The following is an 11685-nucleotide window of genomic DNA, read 5'->3' on the forward strand; positions in this document are numbered from 1 at the left end:
CTCATCTTCATGTCTAAGCCCAAGAGCTGGCGTTGTCCATAGACACCTCCAAGGTCATGTGGCCAGCATGACTGCATGGAGCGCCGTTACCTTCTTGCCAGAGCGGTACCTATTCATCTACTCACATTTGCATGCTTTCGAACTGCCAGGTTGTGACCTTTCGGTCCGCAAGTTCAGCAGCTCAGAGCTTTAACACGCTGTGGCACCGGAGGCGCCAGCAAAATTATAGAGTTGCACTATTTACAAAAATAAGGTTTCCAAAACACAAATAAAGGAGTCCCCGGTGGCACAGCAGATTAAACCTCTGAGCTGCTGAACTTGCTGACCAAAAGTCAGTGGTTCGAATCCGGGGAGCGGGGTGAGCTCCCACTGTTAGCCCCAGCTCCTGCCAACCTAGCAGTTTGAAAACATGCAAATGTGAGTAGATCAATAGGTACCGCTTCGACAGGAAAATAACGGCGCTCCTTGCAGTCATGCCAGTGGCCAAATGAGCTTGGAGGTGTCTACGGACAACGCCGGCTCTTTGGCTTAGAAATGGAGATGAGCACCAACCCCCAGAGTGTGAGTAGATCAATAGGTACTGCTTTGGCTGCTACTTCTCGGCAGATGTTAGGTCATTTAATGCTGGATAAACAGTATAATTTCTCCAATAGTGTATGTTGTAGGCATCCTGTGATAATGCAGCATGTCTCGTCAAGGGCCACATCCTCTATTTTAATGTGGTGAGATGTGTTCCAAAATAAATAATTTTTATTAAAAATAAATAATATTGGTATTGAAAATCTATCTTGAACCTTACCATTCTGTTGGTAGGGCCTGCCCTCTCATGGCCAACTTTGGAAATGCAGCCAAGGTGGAATTTTTCTTCTTCTAAAAGGAAATGTTTGTTTGCTTCTGAAAAGAGTAACAATAATAAAAAATAAAAATATAAAATAATAAATATGGTAATATAAAGTAAAATAAAATACAAGTAAAATAATAATATAAAATAATAATATAAAATAATAAAAATAATATGAAAGCAATAATGTACAATATTATTTATTTATTTATATATTTACTACATTTATATCCCGCTCTTCTCACCTTGGAGGGGACTCAGAGCGGCTTATTATACATTAGTAAAATAATATAAAAATAATATAATAAAAAATAACAAAAATATAAAACAGTAAGGAGGCTTGCAATGCCTCCTCCAGCAGACAAGAGGGAAGCATTGGGAGGCATGCCTTTTTTTTGCACATGCGCATCACTTCCTGTTGTCATGCAACATGCAACATGCACTTCCTGCAAATGCTGGGAATACAGCTTTGTGCTTTGCACTGATCTTTGCTCTCTTTCTGACCAATCTACCCATCTATTTATCTCAATATTCCTCCACAAGCATGCATGCATTAAATTTGCAGAATGCATTATTTTGCTGCAAATGTTTGCAAAGTCCCTGGGAGTGATGCAGCTTTGTGCATTGCCTTGCAGTCTTTGCTCTCTTCTTGATTGATCTCTCCATCTAAATATCATGCAGACCTTCCGAAAGGTGTTGGTGCATCTCTCCAAAGAGGACAGCTTCCCCAAAGCTGCACATTTCCAGCAAGTAAGAGATAAATAAGAAGTGAGGGATTGGGTTGCTGTGAATTTTCCGGGCTGTCTGGCCATGTTCAAGCAAGACCTTATGGACTTATTATTTTATATTATTATATTTTTATTATTTTTATAGTATTTTACTTTTATATTATTTTACTAATATTATATATTATATATTATTTTTATTATTTTATATTTTTATTTTAAACTGGCCATGTTCAAGCAAGACCTTATGGACTTATTATTATATATTATTATATTTTTATTATTTTTATAGTATTTTACTTTTATATTATTTTACTAATATTATATATTATATATTATTTTTATTATTTTATATTTTTATTTTAAACTGGCCATGTTCAAGCAAGACCTTATGGACTTATTATTTTATATTATTATATTTTTATTATTTTTATAGTATTTTACTTTTATATTATTTTACTAATATTATATATTATATATTATTTTTATTATTTTATATTTTTATTTTAAACTGGCCATGTTCAAGCAAGACCTTATGGACTTATTATTATATATTATTATATTTTTATTATTTTTATAGTATTTTACTTTTATATTATTTTACTAATATTATATATTATTTTTATTACTTTATATTTTTACTAGCTGTGCCCGGCCACGTGTTGCTGTGGCGAAGTATGGTGGTATGGGAAATTAAGTATTGAGGAATTGGTGGTAGTTAAGGTAAAGGTGTGGAGTCCAGATAATCCAGTTAAAGCAGATAATATAAGATTATATGGGTTATATAGCTGTGTGGAAGGGCCTTGAGTCTACACTGCCATCTAATCCAGTTAAAATCTGATAATCTGTATTTTATAGGCAGTGTGGAAAAGGCCTAAGTGAGGCCTAACTCTGCCTGTCCCCTGGGTGAGTGGGTTGCTAAGACACCCAAATGTGCGGAGCTTAGCCTTCTAACTGGCAGCAATTGGATAAAAACAATTATTCCTCTCCCTCTAATTAGGACTTTATTTTTCTTTTCTTTTTGTTGTATCAACCTAGAGGCATGGATGATGGGTTGTGTTGTCAATTTTCGAGGTTGTGGGATGTTTAGTTTTGTTGTTTTGGCGGTCGCCAGGATTCCATCACTCTTTTATATATATAGATTTTATATTTTTTGTTTTACTTGTATTTTATTTTACTTTATTTTATTATTTTATTCTATTTTAATAATAATAAATGTCTTACATGCCTATCAAGGCTCTCTCCTGAAGTTCTGTCTGCATCTGTGGCAGGCATCCTCAGAGGTTGTGAGATCTCTTGAAAACAAGGCAAGTGGGGTTTGTATATACCGTATATCTGTGGAATAATGTCCAGGGTGGGAGAAAGAATTCTTGTCTGTTGGAGGCAACTGTGAATGTTGCCATTGGCCAGCTTGATTAGCATTGAATGGCCTTGCAGCTTTGAAGCCTGGCTGTTTCCTGCCTGGGGGAATCCTCTGAGGATGCCTGCCATCGATGTGGGCGAAACATCAGGAGGGAATGCTTCAGGAACATGGCCAGACAGCCCGGAAAACTCACAGCGACCCAGTGATTCCGGCCACGAAAGCCTTCGATGAAAAATTGCTTTTGCAAAGAGGCTTGAAAGGGGAAATTCAAATGTCTTTGCAGAGCATCGTGGGCCATTTCTGCAAAGCAAGCGAGGAAGATGCCTTGATGGTCAGCTGCGGGTTGGAGCAGAACCGCTTCCTCATTTCCAGCAAGGAGTTCCCCGGGTCAAGAAGGGCCTGGATTCAGGTCAGAAGCCCACAAATGTCCCAACACCTACCTACCTACCTAATTATTTATCTATCTATCCTACCTACCTATCTATGCATCTATCGTATCTATCCTACCTTCCTATCTAATTATGTATCGTATCTATCTATCCTACTTACCTATTTATCTATCTATCTAACTATCTGGCCTATCTGTCTGTCTAACAATCCTATCTAACCTACCTACCTACCTATTTATATATCTAACTATATATCTATCCTATCTATCTAGCCTACCTACCTACCTAACTATATATCTATCTATCCTACGTACCTACCTACCTATCTAATTATCTATCTAATCTATCTACAGTAGAGTCTCACTAATCCAAGCCTCGCTTATCCAAGCCTCTGGATTATCCAACGCATTTTTGTAGTCAATGTTTTCAATACATCGTGATATTTTGGTGCTACATTCGTAAATACAGTAATTACTATGTAGCATTATTTCGTATTGAACTCCTTTTTCTGCCAAATTTGTTGTATAACATGATGTTTTGGTGCTTAATTTGTAAAATCATAACCTAATTTGATGTTTAATAGGCCTTTCCTTAATCCCTCCTTATTATCCAAGATATTCATTTATCCAAGCTTCTGCTGGCCCGTTTAGCTTGGATAAGTGAGACTCTACTGTATATATCTATCCTATCTATCTAGCCTACCTACTATATCTATCCTACGTACCTACCTATCTAATTATCTATCTAATCTATCTATCTATCTATCTATCTATCTATCTATCTATCTATCTATCTATCTATCTATCTAATTATTTCTCTAACTAACTATATATCTAACTATCCTATCTATCTATCTAATAATATATCAATCTAAGTATCCTACCTACCTATCTATCCAACCAACCCCCTAAATGTCCCAATATCTATTAATCCATCTCTCAATCTATCCATATCTATTCATTCATCCATCCACCTATCTTCTAGTATCTATCAATCCACCTACTTATCTATCCATCTATCCTTCCACCTATCTATCATCTGTCTGTCTGTCTGTCTGTCTAGCCGTCCATCCATTTATTTATTTCTCTGTATACCCTTCTATTTATTTATTTAAGGTAAAGGTTTTCCCCTGCCGTTAAGTCCAGTCGTGTCCAATGTCTCTGGGGGTTGGTGCTCATCTCCATTTCTAAGCCAAAGAGCCGGCATCGTTCCTAGACACCTCCAGGGTCATATGGCCGGCATGACTGCATGGAGCGCTATTGCTGGAGCGGTACCTATTGATCTACTCATATTGGCATGTTTTTGAACTGCTAGGTTGGCAGAAGCTGTGGCTAACAGCGGGAGCTCACCCCGCTCCCCAGATTCAAACTACCGACCTTTTGGTCAGCAAGCTCAGCAGCTCAGCGCTTTAACCTGCTGCGCCGCCGGGGGCTCCAGGGAACTCAAAGCAGCTTAAAAATTATATGTACATACAATATATTATATTATTAGCATAGCACAATAATTAGCATTATATATTACTACTAGCTGTGCCCGGCCACGCGTTGCTGTGGCGAAGTATGGTAGTATGGGAAATAAAGTATTGAGGAATTGGTGGTAGTTAAGGTCAAGGGTAAAGGTTTTCCCCTGACATTAAGTCCATTATAAATGAGTTATATAGCTGTGTGGAAGGGCCTTGAGTCTACACTGCCATATAATCCAGTTCAAATCAGATAATCTGTATTTTATAGGCAGTGTGCAAGAGGCCTAATTCTGCCTGTCCCCTGGGCTGAGTGGGTTGCTAGGAGACCAAGTGAGCGGAGCTTAGCCTTCTAACTGGCAGCAATTGGATAAAAACAATTATTCCTCTCCCTCTAATTAGGACTTTATTTTTCTCTTCTTTTTGTTGTATCAACCTAGAGGCATGGATGAGGGGTTGTGCTGTCAATTTTCAAGGTTGTGGGGTGTTTCCTTTTGTTGTTTTGTCTGCTGCCATGATGCCATCACTCTTTTATATATATAGATATTGTACTAGACCACTATATTGTAATATTATTAGTAATATTACATGTAATATAATATATAATTCATATTATTATATTGTATTATTAGTATTAAATTGTATTACATTATATTATTACTATAATATATATTTACCTGATTATCCATCCACCTACTTATCTATCTGTTCCTTCATCCATGTATTTCCCACAACGCAGCGCCCCTCTTCCTGCCCTATGAAGCTCTTGAGCCGCGACCCATCGGCCTCCCTTCCTTTGCATGGCGGAGTGGACGCTGCCGTGGCCACGCTCCTGCAATCGGCCGCCAGGAAAGTCCTGCTGACCCGACGATCCCAAAGGATGACCCTCTTCCCGGACGTCTGGGTCCCGCCAGGTAAGCATTCAGAGGCTGATGCTGCTAAAAGAATCCCAACTGGACAGAGGAGGAGGAGGAGCATCAGAAACCTTTTTTTAAAAAAAATACAAAGCAAGATTGATCCTTGGTTACCTGATATAGATATTCCTCCAATGCTCAAGTTTCATTGTATGTAATAACTTGGCACCCTAGGTATATGATATAATAATAACATCATACAGTCCTAAACACTTGGGAATTGTTCAACTTGTGATTTTTGTGGTACAAAATCCAGCATATACATCTTGTTTGCTGTGTTTTTACTGTCAATAATAATAATAATAATAATAATTCCTAAATGGGCAACTATTTCCTATTATTATTATTATTATTATTATTATTATTATTATTATGTGTTTTCACGGTCTCGTGTTTTGATTGATGTATTTTAACGATGCTGTACACAGCCTGTAGAAGAGGTGGACAGGAAACAAATTATAATAATTATAATTATTGTAATGATTATATTATAATTATTATAATAATGATATTATTATTATAGTAATAGTTGTTGTGTTTCACTCTGCCATGAGCTTCCAGAGGCATGTAAGAAATTATATTATTATTATTATTATTTTATTATTATTATTATTTTATTATTATTATTATTGTTATTGTAATACTGATTATAATTATAATATTTATTACAATTCTTGTGTTTCACCCTGCCATGGGCCTTGAGAGACATATAAGAAATTATTATTATTTCACCCTACTTTGAAGAGAGGTATGTAAGAAATAATAATAATAATAATTTCACCCCTTTGAAGAGGGGTAAGAAAATGATAATAGGAATATTATTATTATTAATAAAATTTAATATGATAATATTGGTTAATAAAAAATAATAATAAAATATGATAATAATATTGCAAAATGATAAAATATAATAATATAAATATAATAATATAATGATAATATTGATAAATATAAAAATAATATAATATATAATGATTATAATATTGAAAATGATAAAATATAATAATGTAACAATAATATAATGATAATAATATTGATAAAAATAAAAATAATATAATAAAATATAATAATATAATGATGATGTTGATAATCAGAATTGATTAGCAAGAGATGTCTCTTTTTCTTTTTTCTAGGCGGCCACATTGAACCGAATGAGCAGGTAAGAAGGTAGTTTACAATCTCTTGCCATGGCTCCCAAAACCCTGATGTGTTCTGTGAACGGTTCGGATTCTGCTCCGAACTTTTACTTTCTTTCCCTAGTTGCTGGAGGCCGGGCTGAGAGAACTGCAAGAGGAAACAGGCCTGAAGCTGAGAGAAGGGGAATTCTCCTGGACCTTGCTGGGCCTTTGGGAGGTAAGGGAGGCAAATAAAAGTATATCTGTATATGTTATAATGTACAATGTTGTTATAGTTATTCTAATATAATTTCCACTCTCTATCCCATCAGTCTGTGTATCCGCCATTGCTGAGCCTTGGCTTGCCAACCCACCATCACATTGTGGCCTACCTCTTTTTGCATTCGTCCGAAAGCCACGGCCAATTAGAGGTAGGATTAATATTATTATGTTTATTTATTCCCCGCTTTATTTTCTCTCCACAAAAGAGACTCCATATCATATCATCGCAATGATGGTGATGACAGATAATACCCTGTTTCCCCTAAAATAAGACATCCCCCAAAAATAAGACCTAGTAGAAGTTTTGCTGAATTGCTAAATATAAGGCCTCCCCCAAAAGTAAGACCTAGCAAAGTTTTTGTTTGGAAGCATGCCTACCGAACAGAACACCAGAGCATGAAGTATTGGTAAATGTACATACCAGTTGTATATGGAAATAATGATAGTACAGTAGAGTCTCACTTATCCAACATTCACTTATCCAACGTTCTGGATTATCCAACGCATTTTTGTAGTCAATGTTTTCAATAAATCGTGATATTTTGGTGCTAAATTCATAAATACAGTAATTACTACATAGCATTACTGCATATTGAACTATTTTTTCTGTCAAATTTGTTACATAACATGATGTTTTGGTGCTTAATTTGTAAAATCATAACCTAATTTGATGTTTAATAGGCTTCTCCTTAATCTCTCCTTATTATGCAACATATTTGCTTATCCAACGTTCTGCCGTCCCGTTTATGTTGGATAAGTGGGACTCTACTGTATCAAGAAATTCTTGACAGAAGTCACAGTTTGTCTGGTTTGGCTATGTTGGTTTGTGATGACAACTACTGTACAGTATAGAATAAATGTTCATTTTTTTTTGTTCAACAATACGTGTAAATTCTTCTTTATGGAAAAATAATACATCCTCTGAAAATAAGACCTAGCACATCTTTGGGAGTAAAAAATAATATAAGACACTGTCTTATTTTCGGGGAAACACGGTAATAATAATAGTAGTAATATAATAGTAGCAGGAATATAAAGCAATAGATAATAATAGTAATAATACAAAATAGATCATAACAGTGCAGTGGTGGTGATGATAGATAAAATCAATACTAATACAATAATAGTAATGTAAAATAATAGATATGAATGATGATAGATATAATAATATAAAATAATAACAATAAATAATAGTAATATAATAATAGCAATAATATAAAATAATAGATTAATGATATGTTTAACAGAAATATAAAATAATGATAATAACAATAAATAATAGTGATATAATAATAGCAGTAATATAAAATAATAGATATTAATGATATGTATAATAATATAAAATAATAACAACAATAATAGATAATAATAGTGATATAATAGCAATAATATAAAATAATAGATTAATGATATGTTTAACAGAAATATAAAATAATGATAATAACAATAAATAATAGTGATATAATAATAGCAGTAATATAAAATAATAGATATTAATGATATGTATAATAATATAAAATAATGATAATAACAACAATAATAGATAATAATAGTGATATAATAGCAATAATATAAAATAATCTCAACAATAGATAATAATAATATAATACTAACAATAATATAAAATAATAGATAATGACAATGATGGTGATGATAGATATAATAATATAATAGGAATAATATAAAATGACATAACAATAGATAGTAATATAATTGCAATAATAGAATAGATAACAATGATGGTGATGATTGATATAATAATAAAAATAATATCTAATAATGATACATAAGAATAATAGTAATAATAGCAATAATATAAAATAATAGATAATAACAATGATTGTGATGATTGATATCATAATAAAATAATACCATTAATATAAAATAACAATAACAGTAGATAATAATATTATAACATTTCAGGCGAGGCTTAAACCCAACGAAGGCGAAGTGAGTGCTTATGCATGGCTAGATGTGCCTGTTGTGTCATCGATTGTCGGCACAGAAAATGGCGACCACGAAGGGACCACCAGGACCGGAAACCTCCCGCCGAACGTCAGGTATCGAAATCTCGAAAATATTGAAACACAAAATCTGCAAGGCTTAGAATCCCAACGAAAAGAACATCACCTAGTTCTGTTGCTTTTCAAGTGTGTAAAGGTATTTTTGGGATACCCTGTAGAATGAGGGAAAGTTGCATACCAAAACATACATGTACAATACAGTAAGCAAACAGAATCTTATTAAGCAGAGGCTGGATGGCCATCTGTCGGGGGTGCTTTGAATGCGATTTCCTGCTTCTTAGCAGGGGGTTGGACTGGATGGCCCATGTGGTCTCTTCCAACTCTACTATTCTATGATTCTATGATTCTATGATTAGCGACATAATATAAGCATTATATATTACTATATTGCACTATACCTCTATATTGCAATATTATTAGTAATATTACATGTAATATAAATATACGATTATGATAGTGTATTATTATTATTATTAGCGACATTTATATCCCATCCTTCTCACCATGAAAAGGACTCAGGGCGGCTTACAAGTTATATATACATACAATATATTATTAGTATAGCACAATATAAGCATTATATATTACTATATTGTATTATACCACTATATTGCAATATTAATAGTAATATTACATGTAATATAAATATACGATTATGATAGTGTATTATTATTATTATTAGCGACATTTATATCCCATCCTTCTCACCATGAAAAGGACTCAGGGCGGCTTACAAGTTATATATACATACAATATATTATTAGTATAGCACAATATAAGCATTATATATTACTATATTGTATTATACCACTATATTGCAATATTAATAGTAATATTACATGTAATATAAATATACGATTATGATAGTGTATTATTATTATTATTATTATTATTAGTGACATTTATATCCCGCCCTTCTCACCCCGAAAGGGACTCAGGGCGGCTTACAAGTTATATATACATACAATATATTATTAGTATAGCACAATATAAGCATTATATATTACTATATTGTATTATACCACTATATTGGAATATTAATAGTAATATTACATGTAATATAAATATACGATTATGATAGTGTATTATTATTATTATTAGTGACATTTATATCCCGCCCTTCTCACCCCGAAAGGGACTCAGGGTGGTTTACAAGTTATATATACATACAATATATTATATTATTAGTATAGCACAATATAAGCACTATATATTACTATATTGTACTATACCACTATATTGCAATATTATTAGTAATATTGCATGTAATATATACAATTATAATAGTATTATTATTATATTGTATTGCATTATAATTTTATCAATATTTGTATATACAATATATTATATTAGTATAGCACAATATAAGCATTATATATTACTATATTGTACTACACCACTATATTGCAATTTTATTAGTAATATTGCATGTAATATATACAATTATAATAGTATTATTATTATATTGTATTGCATTATAATTTTATCAATATTTGTATATACAATATATTATATTAGTATAGCACAATATAAGCATTATATATTACTATATTGTACTACACCACTATATTGCAATATTATTAGTAATATTGCATGTAATATATACAATTATAATAGTATTAGTATTATATTGTATTGCATTATAATTTTATCAATATTTGTATATACAATATATTATATTAGTATAGCACAATATAAGCATTATATATTACTATATTATACTACACCACTATATTGCAATATTATTAGTAATATTGCATGTAATATATACAATTATAATAGTATTAGTATTATATTGTATTGCATTATAATTTTATCAATATTATTTGTATATACAATATATTATATTATTAGTATAGCACAATATAAGCATTATATATTACTATATTGCCTATACCACTATATTGCAATATCAATAGTAATATTGCATGTAATATAAATATACGATTATGATAGTGTATTATTATTATTATTATTAGTGACATTTATATCCTGCCCTTCTCACCCCAAAAGGGACTCAGGGCGGCTTACAAGTTATATATACATACAATATATTATATTATTAATATAGCACAATGTAAGGATTATATATTACTATATTGCACTATACGACTATATTGCAATATTATTAGTAATATTACATGTAATATAAATATGATTATAATACTGTATTATTATTATTATTTACAAACAAATGACTAGTGGAGGGTTCAAGGAGGTTGCTATTTCCAACAAGAAAACAGCTGATGTCTTCCTTCCTTTCTCCCTGGAGCAGCATCACCGAAGTGGACAACGGCTCGTCCAGGAGGGTCCCGATCCCTATGGCCACTTTCTTCGGCAACGGCAACAACAAGGGGGTCAGTGCCGGGACACGGTTCGCACTGCGGAGGTGGCTCCAAAGAGTCAGACACAACTGGACTTAATGACAGGTATAATATAATACCTTATATTATTATTCCAACTCTCTTTGTGCAGGATTTCGTTTGCTCTTCCCATTCATGCGCCAACAGCAATACTAATTAAAGGTTATTTTCCCAAAAAAAGTATTTGCGAAGGTTTTTTTTTTTTGGGGG

At 32.6% G+C, this 11685-nt stretch overlaps 1 protein-coding gene across 1 annotated transcript; it reads left to right on the plus strand.

Annotated features, from left to right (window-relative positions):
* Positions 1–1276: 1276 nt before the first annotated feature.
* On the plus strand, positions 1277–11658 carry nudt17 (nudix hydrolase 17). Its single transcript, XM_062965425.1, has 8 exons — positions 1277–1591; positions 3213–3338; positions 5517–5691; positions 6825–6850; positions 6952–7044; positions 7139–7237; positions 9012–9148; positions 11388–11658. The coding sequence occupies exons 1-8, from the start codon at positions 1517–1519 to the stop codon at positions 11533–11535; spliced, it is 879 nt and encodes a 292-aa protein (XP_062821495.1). The 5' UTR covers positions 1277–1516; the 3' UTR covers positions 11536–11658.
* The last annotated feature ends 27 nt before the right edge of the window (positions 11659–11685 follow it).

This window comes from Anolis carolinensis, unplaced genomic scaffold (assembly GCF_035594765.1).
Source record: "Anolis carolinensis isolate JA03-04 unplaced genomic scaffold, rAnoCar3.1.pri scaffold_14, whole genome shotgun sequence".
In the NCBI taxonomy this organism is placed as follows: Eukaryota; Metazoa; Chordata; class Lepidosauria; order Squamata; family Dactyloidae; genus Anolis; species Anolis carolinensis.

Bases quoted from the DNA above. Each gene is read 5' to 3' on its own strand.
- nudt17 (XM_062965425.1), top strand. From the start codon at position 1,517: ATGCAGACCTTCCGAAAGGTGTTGGTGCATCTCTCCAAAGAGGACAGC. The intron at 1,592-3,212 runs GTAAGAGATAAA...ATGTCTTTGCAG, and splicing joins AAGCTGCACATTTCCAGCAA to AGCATCGTGGGCCATTTCTG. The intron at 7,238-9,011 runs GTAGGATTAATA...ATAACATTTCAG, and splicing joins AAAGCCACGGCCAATTAGAG to GCGAGGCTTAAACCCAACGA.